The sequence below is a fragment of the Eucalyptus grandis genome, chromosome 3, assembly GCF_016545825.1.
Source record: "Eucalyptus grandis isolate ANBG69807.140 chromosome 3, ASM1654582v1, whole genome shotgun sequence".
NCBI lineage: Eukaryota > Viridiplantae > Streptophyta > Magnoliopsida > Myrtales > Myrtaceae > Eucalyptus > Eucalyptus grandis.
This window is the reverse complement of record NC_052614.1, coordinates 39161825-39184102: the sequence shown is the minus strand read 5'-3', so window position 1 is coordinate 39184102 and position 22278 is coordinate 39161825. Positions and strand designations below refer to the sequence as shown.

The 22278-nt window shown below is 40.0% G+C and overlaps 1 protein-coding gene and 1 pseudogene across 1 annotated transcript; both read left to right on the top strand.

Annotated features, from left to right (window-relative positions):
- The first annotated feature begins 988 nt into the window (after positions 1-988).
- On the top strand, positions 989-17422 carry LOC120291321 (annotated as a pseudogene).
- Positions 10262-13247, top strand: LOC120291320 (ATP-dependent DNA helicase Q-like 1). Its single transcript, XM_039308539.1, has 3 exons — positions 10262-10448; positions 11091-11437; positions 13021-13247. Exons 1-3 carry the CDS (start codon positions 10331-10333, stop codon positions 13111-13113), a joined length of 558 nt encoding a protein of 185 aa, XP_039164473.1. The 5' UTR covers positions 10262-10330; the 3' UTR covers positions 13114-13247.
- Positions 17423-22278: the final 4856 nt, after the last annotated feature.

The following is a 22278-nucleotide window of genomic DNA, read 5'->3' as shown; positions in this document are numbered from 1 at the left end:
GATCAAATCGACATGAATCGATTCGACTGATCCTACCGACCGCTGGCAGGGCAAGTCGGGTCGACCCCTTGCTGGCCAGTTTTGGATCTCTCGTGATCGGTTCTAGGATCCTTACCGTACCAATTTCACTCTTACGCCCTCAATTTCCCATGATTTTGTAGATTGGCTCTTCGATTCTGTGAATTTGTAATTAGGCCGTTAAGCACAATTCTTATTTTAAACTTGAATTTTTGCAAATAGGACCCATCCGATTGCTTACTCGATGACTCCATCCTCACAAGGAAGTAGTGTTTCCTTTTTCACCAAACAGTATGGTAGTGTTGGAAACCTATCTTTCCAAATTATTTGATATTCTAGTGAAAGGTATACATAAATAAAGGTAAAAATATTACAATGAGGATGAAGTCGAGAAGGCTCTCACCAAATTAGATAAACATAAATTTTAACCCAATATCCTTTTTTAAAGATTTTTTTGTTTGTTTATGCTAACGATGTGGTCTCTAGTTTCTTAAAATACTCAATTGATGTCAATAATTAGAATTTTTTTTTTTAACAAATTTTGCGATTCTGTTCTGGCTTTTTTAATGTGAAACGTCAAAAAGTTCTTCACATTATATAGATATTGATGTATAGAATCAATCATACATAATGATTTAATGATTTTTTTAAACTTAAAATAATTATAATCTGTTTCGAATTTTGCAAAGAGGCATAATTGATGGATATACATATATATATATATATATATATATATTTTTTTCATATTTCTTCCCACCAAACAAGCCCCAACTTCCTAAGGGCGTCAAACGAAACCGAGATCACTTCCGAGGGGGGCCAAAATAGAAATCAAAACAAACTTCAGGGGCGGAAAACGGAATTGTCAAGAAGAATTAAAAAGAAAAATGGCTCCAATCTCTCTCCCGCCGTTCTCTCCCTCCAGCATTCAAAAAGGCACAAGAAAAACATCAAATTCCGCCATCGCCGTCAAGGTCTTTCGAACGAGATCCCTTCGAGCGCGCGCGCTCTCTCTCGAGAACAGCGATTCGATTCGATTCGATTCGACGCCGCCTCTTGCATCATCGATCCATCGATCGATCGAATCGCTCCGGGCTGGTCGAGATTCCATGGCGGATCGGGGCTCGCAGGAGGTGGAGAGTGCTCGGTTGCTGAGCTTGGCTCTCGAGTTCGGCTTCGACGAGCAGTCCGCCAGCAACTGCTTGGACCGTCTCGTTTCCCTCTACGGTAACTCCACTCGCTTACTTCGTCGCGCCCGATTTCGTTTACGCCGATTAGCGCTGCATAGAGTCATGTAGGCGTTTCATCGTCCGCCACGACTGTGATGGCAGGGGAGTAGTCCGCTTTAGTAGTGGTCTTGCTGACGAGCGAAATGTCTGGTGCGGTTCCGGTTCGATGCGTCGAGGTTGCTTCGGATGGCGGTTTTTCCTGGTGATTAGCCGAATCGCGTGGTATCTTGGTGATTAGGGAATGGTGTGGTTGCTAAAGAAGGAGATTTATTGCGGTTAGGCTTTTATTCTGATGGTGGCTATGGTATAGTCGACTTTTGTGGAGGAGCTGATTAAATGTAGTTTACCGAGCGTTAATCCCATCCCTATTGCTCTGTGGGTTTTGTGGAGTAGTCTTATTGACTGGTGAAATGTCTGACTTATTTCTGAACTGGACGCTGATTTACATATGGTGTCTTGCCTATGAATTAAGTATTGTGTGTCACTGTACTAACTGCAGATTACATATTGTAGATTATATTTATTTGATCTCTCTCTCTCTCTCTCTCTCTCTGTCATGGACCTCGCAAAATCTTCTCTCTCTTCGTTTGGTTTTCTTAAGGTGACGAAGGTCGAGAGTTTATCACTGTGGAGCACTGTGGCGATGATTTTCTGGCGGAACTTGCCGAAACTATGCAAGACACTGAGGATTGGGATGATTTGCAAGTTGCGGAATCAGAAGCTTGTGGAGTTTTGACTAATATGTTTGGCCAAGATGTCCCTAATGATGTGTATGATGTTAATATTATAGAGGATTCTCCACAACCTGAGAAAAATCAAACATTTCTTGAGGTGGATTCTTCTACTGAAAGTGAAGATGAAGATGATACATTTGGCAGTGCTCGAACCAATTCGTCCACTCAACTTCTGGCCAGACGATCTTTAGAATCAATGGTATGCTTCTGAAAACTGAGAAGTTGTCTCACTCCTTTCTGCCCTAACCAGTTTTGAAGGGATTAAGAAAACAAAAGAAAAGCAGGGTGGCCTAGCATGTTTTTTCCCATGCCCAAAACTAATTTGGTTGATAGTTGTTAAGTTTGTGGCTTAATTTTTTGATTCATGGACCTAGATTTGTCTTGGGATTGGCCCGTGTAATTGTTTGGACCAAATGCGTGGCTTGAAGAATGTCTCAGTATTGTACAGGGTTGCCCATTTGGTGAAGAAACTATGGGCACCTGAAGAAGACACGATAGTTACCTGACAAATCCCATGAGTCTGGCCACAATGGTCCAGTTGTTTAGGAGGTTGACAAAAAGTTGGCAGATCTTGGCATGACCTTTTATTCTTTTGACAATGATTCTGCACCTGTATTTTTATATATTTTTGTTGCTGAGGTATATTGGGGTCAACAAGGAAAATGAGAAGAATTGAGAACAGATTGTCTTGGTTTTTGATTGGCATCTAAATGCTTAGCCTGTTGGATGAAAGTACGATTCATGATATTTAAGTGCTGCTGTAATGCTTCTCTTAATTATGAGTGGAGAGGGAAATTAGGCAACCAGAGATTGTACCTTCTTTTTTGCTGCCATATTGGACTTTCTGGATTGCTGCATAATGATCTAAAGAGTTTAGGTGCCTGTGTAGATGCGGGGTATGCTTCAAAGAAATACTTTTCAGATTAGTAAATCAACTTATAAATATTAAACATCAAGTGAATGGTAGATACATGATGCCTGTGTTTGGTCAAAAGATGTATATTCAAAGACAAACCATCTCTCTGTAGAAGGAATTGCAAGCTATTTCATGACATTCTCAAGGATTATAGAAAGCTGCAGGGGTTAGAAAAAAGGTCAGCAAACTATCTTAAAAGGAGACGACCTGACGGGGGTTATTGACAGTTTAACATGAATAGAACATGGGATGGTGCTTCAGTATGCACCTGCAAGGACAATATTTATTAACAATCTGTACCAACCACTCATGCTTAACACAATTCATCAAAGAAGTTATTGAGTTGGTGGAAACCGATCAGAGACAGGCGAAAACTCCAGAATGTCAGAATGATAATTGAACTGAAACTTGAATCCGTATTGGAAAGAGGTGAGCTCATGTTGCAAACTCATGCGTATAGATACTTCACAGGGAAATCTCTCTAAGACAGTAAATTGCCTATGAGGGCTCTCATCCGATCAAATGTATAATAGACACTCCTAACTTTCCAGTTACTTCCACAGTCTATAAGATCTAAAATGACTTATATGACAACTATTTGGTCAACAAGAACAGTTCATTTTTGTTGTTGATATGTAATAATACCTATATTTCTTAAATATTTTGAGAGTATGGTACATCATCCAAGTGTTGAATTTAGCATCCAGCATCTTTGATAGGTGTGTTTCGCAAAATGAAGGCTTGGGATTTCTTGGTGCACAATTTTCATTTTCCTTCACTCCACGTCGAAACTATTTATGGTGCTGAAGAGGCTTATTTGTGTTGAAGGATTTGTAAGAGCACTGTCACTCATGGTTCGATATCATCGTTTCAAATAAAAGACGTTGCTCTCAGATTTCGACTTGCAAACAAGGAATTCTGAGTTTTGAGGAATTGCAAGCCTTGGATGACATAGAATTGGCAAATGTCGTAATATTCGGAAACAAGGCATTTCGACCAATGCAGCATAAGGCTTGTAAAGCTTCTGTAGCCAAGCAAGATTGCTTCATTCTCATGCCCACTGGAGGTGGTAAAAGTTTATGTTACCAGGTTAGTGAATGTTTTAATTTGTGTAATGATCGAATGTAGAAGTATGTGTGGAGACAATGTTTAGAGCACAAGCCCTGTGCACTTTGCCAAATGGTTCCACCAATTACGTACTAGATGGGTAGACCTGTATATTGAAATTTAAGCTATTAAATGATCTTGCAATCTGCTTTGTTAGCACTGTTGAGAAGTTTGTGCTTGAACTTAAGGAAGAAAATGTTTTCCTAATGCAAGTGAAGCGATAGGAAGTGATTCAGGTACATAACCTTGTGTTCAAATGTAGGATTGGACTCGGTTGGAGAAGAAGGAAATACAGGACATTCTTGTTCGCCTTCGCCCATCTCTCGTCCATTCTCGTAATTTCTAGAATTTGAGGTCCGCTATGCTTCTAGGACCTTTGAATTACTTATTGGAAAATTTATCTTGTTTTTGCATGTAAGTTTTGTTGTCAGTCATATTTCATGTCTAATTCAAAAGGGTTATTAAGTCAGAGGAATAAGTTTTCAAATTAATTGCACCAAATTCAGATTGTAGATGTCTATATTTCCTATGCAGGTATGTGCTATGTCATCATCTCAACTAGGGGTGATCATTTCCATAATTGGTTTGAAATGATTGTCCTTTTTTCATAAAAGATGGATCTTGGGAGTATGCAAAATATTGGATATACTGAATCAAGAAGGAAGATTTTAGTCTGAATTTATTAAGTTAAATTATCCAGAATTGTTTTCTGTTTAGTCTTGAAGTATTTCATATATGTTTCTAGCTGAAGTAATTATAAGACAAATAGTGACAACTGGTGTTTTATAAATTGGAATTTATGGAATTATGATTTCAAGATTTATGGCCATATGAAATCGTAACTTAGTATTTATATAAGTGGGGATTTAAGGTAAATTATTGAAAGTAAAATGGGCTTATTTAAGAAAATTTTGGGCCATTAAAGCTTGGACTTTAGGCCCAAGTGTGTTGGCCTAAAGTGGGCCAAGAGGCCCGGCCCATAGAGCCCATTGGGCTGTCGGCGCATGGAGGGGGAAGGAGGAGCCGCATGGCTTCCTCCAAGTGTCTTCAACAAGGGAGACACTTGTCTCCTTCTTAGGGACAAGTGTCCCCCATGCAAAACAAGAATGCATGCAATTTATATAGCAACCAAAAAAGAGAGAGAGAGGGAGTGGTCGGTCTAGGTGCCGAGAGAGAGGAGAGAAAGAGAGAAAGAGAGGAAGAGAGGAAGAGAGAAAGGAGAGGGAGGAGTCGCCCGTCGCCGCCCGCACGCCGTTCGTTCGTCGCCGGTGTGCCGTCCGTGTGCTCGTATTTGCTCGGTCTTAGAGGCAAGTTGGGACCGATTTCCACCCCTTGCATGTGTGCCTTGCATGTGTGGTTGAATTTTGGATGTTTAGAGGTTAGAAATCGAAGTACATGAGGTTTGTTCTTGGAGATGCATGTGTGGTTGAATTTTGGATGTTTATGTTGCCGCTGCAGTTGCTCATAATGATGCCTCGTTAGCTAAAGACAAGAATGGTTGCTACAGTTGCTCATAATGATGCCTCGTTAGCTAAAGATAGGAATGGCGACTGACTAATTCATAAACTAGTGAAGTAGTTTATAAAGTTGAAGTTGCCACAATTCGCCAAGAAAAGTGATCTTGAGGTTGCAACCTCATGGGTCAAGCAGATACATAAGACCTTGCATTATTGAGGTGCACTAAGGAGGACAAGGTGACATTAGATGTGTACCAACTTTAAGGTAATGCCAGTGACTGGTGGGAAGCCACTTGAGGAAGGGTCTTTTTTGAAGGCACAACCACAACATAGGGAGTCTTCGTTGAAGCATTCAACAAAAAGCACTTTTCTGAGTGCGCTCGAGAACAAAAGATGATGGAATTTCTGACTCTACTAGAATCATATGTCCATACAAAGCCAAGTTCACTAAGTTGTCAAAGTACTAACCAAGATGATCGAGGACCTGGTAGATAGAGCGAGGAGATTCCGAGATGGCTTGAAGTTAGAAATCCGCAGCTAGTTGGCGCCCTTAAACTTTAAAGACTACAATGACTTATATGAAAATGTCTAGTTGATTGAAAGGGATGTGTCAAACGAATAGTTGCACTCGGATCACGGTATGCCTTTAATCGAGACCACCATCGGTTTGGAAAGAAGCCAATGATAGGAGGAAAGCACTTCATGCCTCCCAACAAGAAAAAAATGGTATTGGGAAGCCGACGCATAATTCTTATAGCAAGTGCCAGTTTTGTGGTAGGCAACACAAGACAGCACCATGCCTAGCCAAATTGGAGCATGCTTTGAGTGTGGCCAGCACGGCCATTAGGTGAGAAACTACCTGCGTCGACCAGTCGAGATACAACCCCAACAATTGCACATAGGACTACAAATTGTGACTACATCGTAGAACAATCCTGACCAATCCCAACTTAAGAAAGAGTGTATGCGGTGACCAAAGAGGATGCAAAGGACTCCCGAATCGTAATCACAAGTACAACCTCCTTACACCAGCATGCTACTTATGTGTTGTTTGATATGGTAGCTACATATTCGCTCGTAGCAAAGCAGTTTGTTAGATTAGCTAGATTAGAATTGAAACCGTTGGAAATGGTACTTAGAATTTCCACCCTATGAAGGATAAGGTGTTACCTGTCTTAGGCTGTTGAAAGTGCAAGATTGTTGTCAGTAGTTAGAAGGAATTGATAAACCTAGCTATTTTTGGCCATGTATGATTTTGATGTCATTACTTGAATGGATTGGCTCAAGAAGCAATGAGCCATGGTGGACCGCTATAGTAAGGTAATACAATTCAACCTATTTGGTCGTTCTTGCTACGAGTTCATAGGGAACGGGAGAGGACCCTCGATACCTTTATTTACATTACTCGAGGTAGTATGACTACTAGAGGAGAGTTGCCAAAGCTATTTGGCAAAGGTGATGGATGTGACAATGAAAGAATCAAAGTTGGAAGATATCGCAATGGCCCGAAACTTCGCAGACATTTTTTCTGAAGGAATAACCAAGATTGCCTTCGGAAAAGGAAATGTAATTTGTCATTGAGTTAGCCCCCAAAATGGAACCAATCTCCAAGGCATCTTATCGAATGGTGTTGTCAGAATTGAAAGAGTTGAAGGTGCATATGCAAGAGCTACTCGATAAGGGATTCATTTGCCCTAGTGCATCACCATGGGGAGCATAGGTCCTGTCCATGAAGAAGAAGGATGGGTCATTGTGTCAATGCATCAATTACCGACAACTCAATCAAGCAACAATCAAGAACAAGTATCCACTACGAATGATCGACGACTTGTTTGATCAACTTCAAGGAGCTTTGGTATTCTCCAAAATAGACACATGCTAGCATTAGTGGAGAATCAAGAAGGAAGATATCCCAAAGACATCATTTTGAACACAATACAGTCACTACAAGTTTACAGTGATGTCATTTAGGTTAACCAAAACTTGGCACGAGGGATACTTAAATGCCCAAAGTTACAAAAGATACACATGAGTGCCACTTTCTTTGAAAATGAGACACTTGAGTGCTAAGTCCGACAACCTTGGCAAGAAATCCTACATGATAATTTTTATTATATAGCTCACCAAAGAGCTGAGTCAGCATAATAGAGGTAAAACAACATCATTTTGCTTCTTATTTGAATTTTAATATAAATATTAATTAAATTAAATTATAAAACTAAATTTAAAAAGGGGGGAGGAGTTGTAGGACGGCGAGGGCTATGCAAGCCCTTGTCGTCGCCGCCCTACCGTCGCCGGGGAAGGGTTGGTTGGGGTCATTAGCAACGAGGGTGGGGGCCGACAACCCTCACCCTAGATCTAGGTGGGTCGTCGGCCTTTAGCCCGGTTGGGCACCCTTGCCAAATATGGGGCGATGGTCATCGCCGATTTGGGGGAAGGTCGCGATCCTCGCCTCAAATCTAGGCAAGGGCTTGTAGACCTTTGCCAAGGGCCTGGCGACCCTAGCTGACCCTCTTCCCACCGTTGCTAGCCCATCCCGGCAACAATGGGGAAGCGTCAGCGAGGGTTTGCCCAACCCTCGTTGTTCTGCAACTCCTCCCCCCCTTTTTAAATTTTATTATTATAAATTTAGTTTTAAATTTAATTTAATTAATATTTATAGTAAAATTGAAATCCGAGGCAAAACGACACCGTTTTTGGCTTATATAGCCACGTCATTGTTTTGCACTTGTCTCACCGAGAAAATACCATGTCAGTTTTTGGCTTGATTTTTTCACCGTTAGCATTTAATCGATCCATTTTACTCCGATTTTGGCACTTAAGTATATCTTTTCAAACTCTTGGTATTCAAGTGTCCCCTCGTGCCAAATTTGGCACTCTAGGTGTTCTTCTCCCTTTTATGGACTTAATTAACTAAGTATGTAAAGTGTACTTGGATCAATTCGCCATAATATTCATTGACGACATACTGATATACTCAAAGAGCCGAAAAGAGCATGAACAATATTTGAAGATAGTATTGCTGACCCCCTAGGAAAACACATTTTACGCTAAGTTTAGTAAGTGTGAGTTCTAGGTCGGGTAGCTTTTCTCGGTTGCATAATATCCGGCAAAGGAATTTCGGTGGACCCAATAAAGATTGAGGCGGTCATGAATTGGCCAAGACTAACAACAGTGATCGAAGTTCATAGTTTTCTAGGATTGGTTGGCTATTACAGGCGATTCGTGAAAAGATACTCTAGAATAACTATGCTCTTGACATGATTGCTAAAGAAAGATATAAAGTTTGAATGGACAAATAAGTGTGAGAAGAGTTTTCAGGAGCTCAAGCACAAGTTGACTACTGCCCTAGTATTGATGGTACAGTCTGATCCTGGAGGTTATAAGATCTATAGTGACGCTTAATATAAGGGACTAGGCTATGTCTTGATGAAGCATGGAAGAGTGGTGGCCTATGCGTCTAGACAATTGAGGCCTCACGAGCAAAACTATTTTACACATGACATTTCAATTAGTTTGCGCTTTTAGCCATGGTTTTGGTGTATTGTTTTTCATGATAATTGTTCAATTAAGTTAATAGTGGGTCCATATATTACATTTATGATTAATTGACTTAATTGAATCAAAATCAAACAATTTCTCCTCAAATTGGGCAAGTTTTCTTTTCAATTTGGTCCTTCAGAGATCAGATTGCATAAATTTTAAACCCACAAGAGCCACAAAGGCGTAAAACAATAAGAACCAGCTAGAACCAATCAAGAATAGTCAAGAACCGGTCAAATCGACGTGAATCGGTTCGACTGATCCTACCGGTCGCTGGTAGGGCAGGTCGAGTTGACCCCTTGCCGGCTAGTTTTCGATCTCCCGCGATTGGTTTTAGGATCCTCACCGTACCAGTTTCACTCTTATGCCCTCAATTTCCCATGATTTTGCAAATTGGCTCTTCGATTCTGTGAATTTGTAATTTGACCCATAATTAGGCCCTTAAGCACAATTATTATTTTAAACTTGAATTTTTGCAAATATGACCCATCCGATTGCTTACTCGATGACTCCATCCTCACAAGGAAGTAGTGTTTCCTTTTTCACCAAACATATAGTACCGTTGAAAACCTATCTTTCCAAATTATTTGATATTCTAGTGAAAGGTATACATAAATAAAGGTAAAAATATTACAACGAGGATGAAGTCAAGAAGGCTCTCACCAAATGAGATAAACATCAATTTTAACCCAATATCCTTTTTTTAAGATTTTTTTTCCTAATGATGTGGTCTCTAGTTTCTTAAAATACTCAATTGATGTCAATATTTAGAATTTTTTTTTTTAACAAATTTTGCGATTTTGTTCTGGCTTTCTTAATGTGAAAAGTCAGAAAGTTCTTCACATTATGTAGATATTGATTTGTAGAATCGATCATACATAATGATTTAATGATTTTTTTCTAAAATTAAAATAATTATAATCTGTTTCGAATTTTGCAAAGAGGCACAATTGATGGATATATATTATTATTTTTTCATATTTCTTCCCACCAAACAAGCCCCAACTTCCCATGGGCGTCAAACGAAACCAAGATGACTTACGAGGGTGGCCAAAATAGAACTCAAAACAAACTTCAGGGGCGGAAAACAGAATTGCCAAGAAGAATTAGAAAGAAAATGGCTCCAATCTCTCTCCTCCGTTCGCTCCCTCCAACTTTCAAAAAGGCAAAAGAAAAACATCAAATTCCGCCATCGCCGTCAAGGTCTTTCGAACGAGAGCCCTTCGAGCGTGCGCGCTCTCTCTCGAGAACAGCGATTCGATTCGATTCGACGCCGCCTCTTGCATCATCCATCGATCGATCGAATCGCTCCGAGCGGGTGGAGATTCCATGGCGGATCGGGGCTCGCAGGAGGTGGAGAGAGCTCGGCTGCTGAGCTCGGCTCTCGAGTTCGGCTTCGACCAGCAGTCCGCCAGCAACTGCTTGGACCGTCTCGTTTCCCTCTACGGTACCTCCAATCGCTTACTTCGTCGCGCCCGATTTCGTTCATGCCGATTAGCGCTGCATAGGTCATGTAGCTATTTCCGTCGTCCACGACACGACTATGATGGCTGGGGAATAGTCCGCTTTAGTAGTGGTCTTGCTGACGAGCGAAGTGTCTGGTGCGGTTCCGGTTCGACGCGTCGAGGTTGCTTCGGATGGTGGTTTTTCCTGGTTATTAGCCGAATCGCGTGGTATCTGGTGATTAGGAAATGTCGCGGTCGCTTGTGTTGCCTGGATAATTTGTGGATTGATTAATTGTGCTGTCGTCGAGAAGGAGATTTATTGTGGTTAGGTTTTCATTCTGAGGGTGGCTATGGAATAGTGGAGGAGCTGATTAAATGTAGTCCATTGAGCGTTAATCCCATCCCTATTTCTCTGTGGGTTTTGTGGAGTAGTCTTATTGACTGGCGAAATGTCCGACTTATTTCTGAACTGAACGCGAATTTACATATGGTGTCTTGACTATGAATTAAGTATGGTGTGTCACTGTACTAACTGCAGATTACATATTGTAGATTGTATTTATTTGATCTCTCTCTCTCTCTCTCTCTCTCTCTTTGTCATGGAACTCGCAAAATCATCTCTCTCTTCGTTTGGTTTTCTTAAGGTGACGAAGGTCGAGAGTTTATCACTGTGGAGCACTGTGGCGATGGTTTTCTGGCAGAACTTGCCGAAACTATGCAAGACACTGAGGATTGGGATGATTTGCAAGCTGCGGAATCAGAAGCTTGTGGAGTTTTGACTGACATGTTTGGCCAAGATGTCCCTAATGACGGCAAATGCAATGTTGTGCATGATGTTAATATTATAGAGGATTCTCCACAACCTAAGAAAAATCAAACATTTCTTGAGGTGGATTCTTCTACTGAAAGTGAAGACGAAGATGATACATTTGGCAGTGCTCGAAGCAATTCGTCCACTCAACTTCTGGCCAGACGATCTTTAGAATCAATGGTATGCTTCTGAAAACTGAGAAGTTGTCTCACTCCTTTCTGCCCTAACCAGTTTTGAAGGGATTAAGAAAAAGAAAGAAAAGCAGGCTGCCCTGGCATGTTTTTTCCCATGCCCAAAACTAATTTGGTTGATAGTTGTTTTGTTTGTGGCTTAAATTTTTGATTCATGGACCTAGATTTGTCTTGGGATTGGACTGTGTAATTGCTTGGACCAAATGCGTGGCTTGAAGAATGTCTCAGTATTGTACAAGGTTGCCCATTGGGTGAAGAAACTATGGGCACCTGAAGAAGACACGATAGTTACCGGGCAAATCCCATGAGTCTGGCCACAATGGTCCAGTTGTTTAGGAGGTTGACAAAAAGTTGGCAGATCTCGGCATGACCTCTTATTCTTTTGACAATGATTCTGCACCTGTATTTTTATATATTTTTGTTGCTGAGGTATATTGGGGTCAACAAAGAAAATGAGAAGAATTGAGAACAGATTGTCTTGGTTTTTGATTGGCATCTAATTGCTTAGCCTGTTAGATGAAAGTACGATTCTTAATATTTAAGTGCTGCTGTAATGCTTCTCTTAATTATGAGTGGAGAGGGACATTAGGCAACTAGAAATTGTACCTTCTTTTTTGCTGCCATATTGTACTTTCTGGATTGCTGCACAATGATCTAAAGAGTTTAGGTGCCTGTGTAGATGCGTGGTATGCTTCGAAGAAATACTTTTCAGATTAGTAAATCAACTTATAAATATTAAACATCAAGTGAATGGCAGATAGATGATGCCTGTGTTTGGTCAAAAGATGTATACTCAAAGAGAAACCATCTCTCTGTAGAAGGAATTGCAAGCTATTTCATGACATTCTCAAGGATTATAGAAAGCTGCAGGGGTTAGAAAAAAGGTCAGCAAACTATCTCCTAAGCTGCAGGGGTTAGAAAAAAGGTCAGCAAACTATCTTAAAAGGAGACGACCTGACGGGGGTTATTGACAGTTTAACATGATTAGAACATGGGATGGTGCTTCAGTATGCACCTGCAAGGACAATATATATTCCCAATCTGTACCAACCACTCATGCTTCACACAATTCATCAAATAAGTTATTGAGTTGCTGGAAGCCAATCAAAGACAGGCGAAAACTCCAGAATGTCAGAATGATAATCGAATTGAAACTTGACTCTGTATTGGAAAGAGGTGAGCACGTGTTGCACACTCATGCGTATAGATTCACAAGGAAATCTCTCTAAGACAGTAAATTGCCTATGAGGGCTCTCATCAAATCAAATATATAATAGACACTCCTAACTTGCCAGTTACTTCCACAGGCTATAAGATCTAAAATGACCTAAATGACAACTATTTGGTCAATAAGAACAGTTCATTTTTGTTTTTGATATGTAATAATACCTATATTTCTCAAATATTTTGAGAGTAGGTACATCATCCAAGTGTTGAATTTAGCATCCAGCATCTTTGATAGGTGTGTTTTGCAAAATGAAGGCTTGGGATTTCTTTGTGCACAATTTTCATTTTTCTTCACTCCACGTCAGAAACTATTTATGGTGCTGAAGAGGCTTATTTGTGTTGAAGGACTGTAAGAGCACTGTCACTCATGGTTCGATATCATCAGTTTCAAATAAAGACGTTGCTCTCAGATTTCGACATGCAAACAAGGAATTCTGAGTTTTGAGGAATTGCAAGCCTTGGATGACATAGAATTGGCAAATGTTGTAATATTCAGAAACAAGGCATTTCGACCAATGCAGCATCAGGCTTGTAAAGCTTCTGTAGCCAAGCAAGATTGTTTCATTCTCATGCCCACTGGAGGTGGTAAAAGTTAATGTTACCAGGTTAGTGAATGTTACCATTATTTCATTTGTGTAATGATGGAATGTAGAAGTATGTGTGGAGACAATGTTTAGAGCACAAGCCCAGTGCACTTTGCTGAATGGTTCCACCAATTACATACTAGATGGGTAGAACTGTATATTGAAATTTAAGCTATAAAATGATCTTGCAATCTGCTTTGTTAGCACCGTTGAGAAGTTTGTGCTTAAACTTAAGGAAGAAAATGTTTTCCTAATGCAAGTGAAGTGATAGGAAGTGATTCAGGTACATAACCATGTGTTCAAATGTACGGGATTGGACTCAGTTGGAGAAGAAGGAAATACAGTACATTCTTGTTCTGCCTTCGCCCATCTCTGTCCAATCTGTAATTTCTAGAATTTGAGGTCTGCTATGCTTCTAGGACCTTTGAATTACTTACTGGAAAATTTTTCTTGTTTTTGCATGTAAGTGCTGTTGTCAGTCATATTTCAGGTCTAATTCAAAAGGGTTATTAAGTCAAAGAGGAATAAGTTTTCAAATTAATTGCACCAAATTCAGATTGTAGATGTCTATATTTCCTATGCAGGTATGTGCTATGTCATCATCTCAACTAGGGGTGATCATTTCCATAATTGGTTTGAAATGGATGTCCTTTTTTCATATAAGATGGATCTTGGGAGCATGCAAAATATTGGATCCACTGAATTAAGAAGGAAGATATTAATCTGAATTTATTAAGTTAAATTATCCTGAAGTGTTTTCTGTTTAGTCTTGAAGTATTTCATGTATGTTTCTAGCTGAAGTAATTATAAGACAAATAGTGACAACTGGTGCTTTCTCATCAGCTAAAGGTGAATAAAAGAGTTATTCCCTCATCCCTTCACTTGCTCTTTCTGATGTTTTTACCCTTCATTTCAGCTGCCAGCAACTCTTAAACCAGGTGTCACAGTTGTTATATCTCCCCTGCTATCTCTCATCCAAGATCAAATAATTACTCTAACCCTCAAGTACGGAATTCCATCAACTTTCTTGAACTCTCTGCAAACTGCTGCCCAGGGAGCAGCTGTCCTCCAAGAACTAAGGCAAGGTTTAGCTCACTCTCTCTCTCTCTCTCTCTCTCTCTCTCTCTCTCTCTCTCTCTCTGTGTTCCAACTAAAGTTTATCCTACCATACAATCATTATCCCCCTATAAAATGGTTTGCTCCATTTGTTGCAAAGGATGCATATTTTTTATGTGGTTAATGAAAAGATGCATGCCTAAGATGTTTCCCTTAAAAATAAATTTTAGCATCTTAGCCTTCCGAGAGAAGTATATCATACCATACAATCTTTGTCCTGCCATAAAATGTCGGGCTATGCTCCATTTGTTGCAATGGGATTTCTATTGGACTTCTAAAACTTTTTTTTTTTTGCGCTGAGTGTTGGGATTGTCAAGTCATCAATCTCCACTGATTTGCCTGCCTTTTTAGGAAAGATAAACCATCGTGCAAGCTATTGTATGTAACTCCTGAAAGGATTGTGGGAAACCCATCATTTCTTGAGATATTGAAATGCTTGCATAGAAAGGTACTAATTCTGATATACTGTAACTTTTTCTGAAAGTTTCTTTTTAACTTTTTCATACTCGGCCATCGCACATTGCAGGCACAAATAGCTGGTTTTGTTGTCGATGAGGCACATTGTGTGAGGTATGCTTTTTGGTATCCTTGTATCTGAAGTGAAGATCATGCTAGAGTTACATCAAATGGAAAAAATGTATTTATGATGTTGCAACTGCAAAACTACTGTCCTTGTTCCAGAGAAAAAAGCAAGTTAACTTTTATACATGCCCGCTCAAACTCTTTTTTCCAAACGTTTTTGCATCTTCTGTGTTTCTGGCCTAATTATGTTGTCAGTGTCACGCTGAACCTTCTGAAACCCAGACCTTCTGTGGAGTTCTAGTATAACAGAATGCAATTTTGAAATAACTGATTCTGGAAATGATCTAGTTACTTGTTTTGTGAAAAGTCAGTGGCACATCATTAATCATAGTAAGCACAGTACACTCAACTAAATTAAGCTCCACAGAAATTGCTTTCGGATGTAATTGAAGGTGTCCATGTTTGGCACAATAGTTAGGTCTTTTATACTATTCATTAACAACTTAAGATATCAAGCCAAAGTTCACACATGTGATAATTGATTGATTGTGTTTCTTATGAGGATTGGACTTGCTCTGCCAGTGCAATTTCATGAAAGGAACGTATCGCTGTTTGGAGCTTTTCTTGTATATTTGAATGATTGTAAATCAGTAAAGCTTATTGATCATTACTTTCATGGTTGTCACTATTGCAGTCAGTGGGGACATGATTTTCGTCCAGATTATAGGGGACTGGGATGTCTCAAGCAAAACTTTCCATATGTCCCAGTGATGGCCTTAACTGCAACTGCCACCCAGCCAGTTCGTGAGGTGCAAAACTTGCAAATTATCCTCCAAATTTTGTTGAAAAAATCATTCGGGTCTGATCGAAATGTACATCCATTGTAGGATATCCTAAAAGCTCTCAGGATTCCCCATGCTCTTGTTCTTGAGACAAGCTTTGACAGACCAAACCTAAAATATGAGGTCATATCTAAGACCAAGGAACCACTGAAGCAGCTTGGAGATCTGCTAAAGAATCGTTTTGCTAATTTGTGTGGCATAGTGTATTGCCTCTCGAAGAGTGAATGCGTTGATGTTGCAAAATACTTGAATGATAAGTGCGGTATAAAAACAGTGTACTATCATGCTGGATTAGCAGCCCGTCAAAGAGTAGCTGTCAAAAGAAATGGCATACTGGAGAGGTCCAGGTTGTATGTGCAACCATTGCTTTCGGAATGGGAATAGACAAACCTGATGTTGTAAGTTGAAATGGACTCTAAGCCTTTACCTATTTTTAGTTGTTGAGTCAAGCTGACAAGCCGCCAAATACTCAACTAATTCACTTTTTTTCTGATGTTTTAGTTTCACTGATTGGTTTGTTAGCGTGCTTGGAAGTAAACTTTGCTGGTTCCATGGTCCAATGGCCTGCTAAATTGTCTTTCTTGGCTATTGATTGCAACTAACGAATTATATATTTTTTTCAAGTCAGATTCTTTCTTCCATGCATGGCACTTTGTTGTGCTGAAATTAATTAAACTAGGATAAAGTTCTTTTCTTTACTGTAAAAGTGGCAAATGAATCTGATCTAATTTGTCCTCCTTTTATAATCTTTTTATCATTTTTCAACTTTGGTGGTTCAGTAAATATTGTTTTGTGGCATGTGGTCAGCGTTTTGTCATCCACAATACAATGTCCAAGTCAATCAAAAGCTATTACCAAGAATCAGGGAGGGCAGGAAGAGATAATCTACCAGCTGTGTGCATTGCTCTATATGCCAAAAAGGATTTCAGCCGGGTTGTGTGCATGTTAAGGAGTGGTCGAGGATGTAAAACTGAAATCTTTAAAAGTGCAATGGCTCAAGCTAGGAAAATGCAGCAATATTGTGAACTCAAGGTAATCCAATTTGTGTTCTCAACTTCTCTCTGATGATCTCAATACCCTTTTGGGCTTAAACTCATATTCCACGCGCCTAAATGGAGCAAAGTCTATTGATAAACGTGTGTTTCCTCTCTAATTTGTGAAACTTTCAGGATGAGTGTCGTCGGCAAACCTTACTTGCGCACTTTGGCGAGTCTTTGAATCGGAAAGACTGTAAATACGGTTCTAATCCTTGTGACAATTGTCTCAAAGCCTCTTCATAAAGGTAAACCTTTCAGGTGTCAACTCTTTTGATGGGTGACAGGTACCGACTTACGCATGATCTTGATCTGCACAGTTCTTCTGATTCCATCATCTGCAATTATTGGAAGACCACATGGTAATGGAGGGGCAAAGGTCCTTAACTATGGAAACAGAATTCTTCAGTTATGATGGTCTTGTCATCTCGTGTTTGTCTTTTCCTTTCATCTGTCACCATGTTCCTCGTCTGGAACTAATTATTTTCGTGAGGGGAAAGAAAATGTTGGTCGACATGTAAACTGGAGAGGCATATGGGAACACGCCCTCCGGTCTTGACTGCAAAAGAAAAAGTTTCTTGTTTCAGTTAGTGAAGACTAACAATGAAATCCAATTATACAAGTGCATGTTGCCTTTCGTCTTCTTTCCCGTTTTGAATTAGTGATGAATGCATATCATGACTGCATCTGAAGTTAGTTTACTTGCAGATTCAATTAATCAAGTGGTATATCTTAAGATACAATCGATTGGTTGAAAACCTTTATTAGGGTACAATCATTTGTTAATCCATCTATTGAATACCACCGGCTTTATTTTTCTGCCCCAGATCTCTCTTGCTCTCTCTACTGTTAACACATTTTGGCTCACTTCATATACTCACTGTATACGTCATTCAACATAATAGTATTCCAAAAAGGGCCATCTGTTGATTTATGGTCTGTTTAAAGGTAGGTCTAGAATCTCAAGGACAACATTTATTATTCTTCTTATCCAGATAATTGGATTCAGTTTTCAGTTCGTGTTCAGCATCAATAATAATAGATGGTCAAGTTATCAATAGTCTTTGTGACGGAAAATCGGAGACAGAATTGTCAAGCATGACTCTGTCATCACAATTCATAAATAATGTCTTGCTATTTATGTTTTTCCATTTCCAGCAGTCATATGTAATTTTCTCTATCGAGTAATTAAAGCGTATTAGTGTTGATATACTTTGGAGAGAGACAGGATGGTCCTGCGAAAATTTTGAGTGACTCGTTATGTTATAATGGTTACAGAACCTTCCATCCTTCGTTTTTTTCACTGTTTTTTCTTGTGACCAGATTCAACCTTGTGTTTCAGGGAGATTAGTGAGCTAAACATGCAGGTAAATCTTGGTTTTCAGGTTGAGTTTTGCTGATGGTTGATTAACTTGGTTTCATCGAAAAGGCTACTCTGGTCTTTGCTGGGACATCACAGTAATCTCGGTTTTTAGACGGGTGACATTCGGTGCTCTAGCAGCGGGCACTACATTGAGTACCCAAGAGTAATCGTAGCTAATTAATGAATCTATCGGAAAAAAAGAAGAAGAGAAGTCATTTTTTATTAGAAAATATTACAAACTAAAAACTAACTACTTCGGATCTTCTACTTCTACTTTGCTCTGACATAGCGGACACGAATTATTACTCTTGAGCCACTTGACGATGCACCTGAAGTGAAATAAGTGCGAGCACGGTATCTTTATCACTTTATTTTCCCCATCTAGTTCCTCTAAACAAATAGAACAGCATCCTTCACCATTCTCAACACAGCAGCTCTTCTGTTGGGATCCGGCTCGTATCCTCCAATCGAGGCTTCCTCATAGTCTTCCATTTGGACTTCATCTTTGGTGGCCAATTCCAAATTTATGTTCATGTCGAACCCCCCATGGCCATTACTTGATGCCCGAAACACTGTACGCAGAATAGCTCTTATAATAGCAGCCCAAAAGCCGTGATGAACGCCCAAAGCATCGAGGACTCTCTCCAAATGCGTTTCGCAAAGGGATTGCCATGATAGGATGCAGAGCGGCATCTCAAATGACTGACTCAACTCCGACAGTGTAGTGTCTTGGAAACTTATCGGCACTCCTAGTCGATCGACAAACACTAGCAAATGTTGCCACTTGATCGAGAAGTTGAAGACAGCGGTCGGCAAGCTAGAAAAATCGAGATTTCTTGTCTTCAGCTTCAAACTATATCCGCAATACACTGTCTCCTCCATGCCGTTGCTACCGAGAGTGGACTGAAGAGGATTTTCACGTGTAATGTTGAAATCCAATCACAAAAAAGCCCAGGAAATATTTTGGAAATATATCGAGAAACAGACAGAAAAAGAAGCTCTACAACAAAAAGAAAAATCCGAGACCGAACAATGGAAACGATTCCCTCTTGCAAACAGAGCAATCTGCTTCGAAACCAAGAATCGATGAAATCTGGGGTTTGTGCAGAACGGGAAATTGTAACTCTCTCAGGAGATGACAAACAATGGAACACAATGCAGCCTTGGTTCGTGGGTCTTATTATACAGCCGCTGGTTCGTTTTCTGGACTTTCCTGTTTTGCGGACTGGCGGTGAAATTTGAAAGGGCGTGCTATGCACGTGCCGCGAGAAACTACTGATTTTCTGCGAAGCCAAATAGGAAACAGAGAAGATGGCCACGTTCGGAAGCCAATTCTCCAGCGCCGGCGCTTTCTCCGGCGGTGGTTTCATGGGCCCTCTCAGTTTACTGCGCAGTTCGCCGATCCCTCGTCCAAGCATTACCTTACGCTCTTGTCTCTTTAGGCATTTGGGAAGATGACTGTTTGTCTATCTCTCCCTGATTCAATTCCTCAAAGATGTGCCATCAACAATATCATTTTGTGGATAGAAAAGATCAAGTGCTACACAACAAAGTCATTCCTTTGGTCAAAGTCGTCTCGCAATATCATGGCATTGAGGGAGCGACCTGGGAAAGCGAGGACATAATGAGAGGCCAATATCCCCATTTGTTTGAAGAAGCAGATGATCTTATAAATTTCGATGATGAAATTTCTTTAAGGAGGGAAGAGTTGTGACAACCTTAATCTAATCCCAATTTTTAGAATGGAATTACATCGGTGGCTAATCTTTAGATAGGATTACAATGAGAATTGGAAGACAATGAAAATCCTAAAAATGCCACTTGGGGGCGAAAACTTGATTTTTTTCATCAATGGGTAATAAAAGTACAAAAAAGTGGAATAGGGCCATGGGTGAGGACCCAAGCAAGCCCAAGCTCACATTTGGGTGACCCAATGGGCCTAAGCCCACATTGGGTAGCCCAATGGGTCGAAGCCCACAATGGACGATGCAAATTGGCCCAAGCCCATGTGGGCGGTAAGAGCCACACGCCCAAGGAGCAGGCGGCCTGAGGGAAGGCCATGGACCTTCCAAGCCATCAAGCCATTCATTACAAGATCATGGCATTTAATGCACCCCCTGTGCATGAATAGTGCACAATCTTGGTGAAATGACCAACTTGCCCTCTCATACAACTAAAGACAAAGGGGCAAAAATGGAATTGGCTAAGGAATGGGGTGCCATATGCATGAAGGGGGTAGCAAAAGAGATGTTTGAAGACAACTTAGCCTACCCTAACCTACCTTACCCTAATCCTATTCAATCAAGTGCAAATATCCTCCATTAATAGCTTAGAATTTTCTTCTTCAAGAAGACTTCCTTTGATTAGTTGGGAGGGATTAGAGGGGTTTACCGACAATTCGTGGAAAGATTCTCTGGAATAGTTACGCCACTAACATGATTACTAAAGAAAGAAGTGAAGTTTGAATGGACGAACAAGTGTAAAAAGAGTTTTCAAGAATTTAAGCACAAGTTGACGACTGCCCCAATGTTGACAATACCGTTTGGTCCTAGTGGATGTGAGATCTAAAGTGATGCTTCGTTTAAAGGATTGGCTTACATCTTGATGCAATATGGACGAGTTGTAACCTATGCATTAAGGCAATTGAGGCCTCATGAGTAGAATTATCTGACGCACGACTTGGAGTTGGTAGCGGTTATTTTTGCTCTGAAGATTTGGAGACACTATTTGTGTGGAGCAAAGTTCACGATCTACACTAGACATCAAGGTCTGAAGTACCTATTCTCACAAAAGGAGTTGAATATGAGACAAAGGCGCCGGATGGAACTTCTCAAAGACTATAACCGCAACATCTTATACCATCCTAGGAAGGCCAACAAGGTAGTGGATGTGCTCAGTCGAAAGTTCTCAATTGCCCAAATGATGGTTCGAGAGTGGATACTTCTCGAAGGTGTACAAGATTCAAACTTCAAGTTCGAGGTAGGCTATCTTTCTAGTCTTATGGCTACTCTTCAAAATGAACCCGAAGTACAAACCAAGATTAAAACCATGCAATTGACGGATCTAGAAATCCATAAGATTATTCAAGCGAGCCCTAATAAAAGGAACCCAAATTTTCAAGTGACGGATGATGGGGTCTTGAGGTTCCGAGGATGATTGTATGTGCCTAACAATGTATAGGTCAGAGAAGAGATCCTAGCGGTTACTTATCGAAGCAACTATAGCATCCATCCAGGCAATACGAAGATATATAGGAACTTTCGATAGTATTATTGGTGGAATGTTACGAAGGCTGACGTCACAAAGTACGTGGCAAAGTGTTAAACACGCCAGCAAGTGAAAGCCCAACACTGCAAGACCGGCGGACTGTTGCAACTATTAGAGATTTCAGAGTGGAAATAGGAGCATATCATAATGGATTTTGTGATGGGATTACTAAGGAGTCGAAAAGATAATGATTCCATTTGGGTTGTGGTTGACTGTTTGACAAAGTCGGCTCACTTCATTGCAGTATGAAAAGATTATGCCATGGATAGGTATGGTGAGCTGTATGTGAAATAGATAATTCGATTGCATTTGGTTCTAATGACAGAATGGGATCCCAAGTTCATGATCGCATTTTGGAAAAGCTTACAAATGGCCATGGGAATGAATCTGTAGTTTAGCATGGCTTATCATCCGTAGACAGATGGACAATCCGAGAGAACGATCCAAACTCTCGAGGATATGCTATGAGCCTATGTCATAGATTTTACATGACTTGAAATCTATTTCAAGGCGTGTAAAATCTTTTGGTAAACTTTTGAAAGAAAATAGTTTTTAAATTTGGATACATCGTTGTGAATACTTTCGATAAGCCCATCCAAGCATATCCAAGCATCTCTGAGTTTTGTTTTTAATATTTGTTATTACAACCAATGCTCCGTGTGAATATAATTTATTGAAGATATAAAAATATTCACTTTATATCATAACAAAACGACGTTTTCTATAGTCATTAGAGATAAATTGTAATGGTATGTTGAATGTAATGGACAATATCATAATTCAAATATTATTACGAATTAATTGCACAAATATTTCATTTAATTTGAATGAAAATTCCTTGTTTCTGGGTTATGGAGGTGCAGACTCGGCTTCAA

What these genes read in the sequence shown, in the direction of transcription:
- LOC120291320 (XM_039308539.1), top strand. Translation starts at nt 10,331, where the DNA reads ATGGCGGATCGGGGCTCGCAGGAGGTGGAGAGAGCTCGGCTGCTGAGC. An exon ending in CCGTCTCGTTTCCCTCTACG is followed by an intron (nt 10,449 to 11,090) that starts GTACCTCCAATC and finishes GGTTTTCTTAAG; the next exon opens with GTGACGAAGGTCGAGAGTTT. An exon ending in GACGATCTTTAGAATCAATG is followed by an intron (nt 11,438 to 13,020) that starts GTATGCTTCTGA and finishes TTTGTGTTGAAG; the next exon opens with GACTGTAAGAGCACTGTCAC.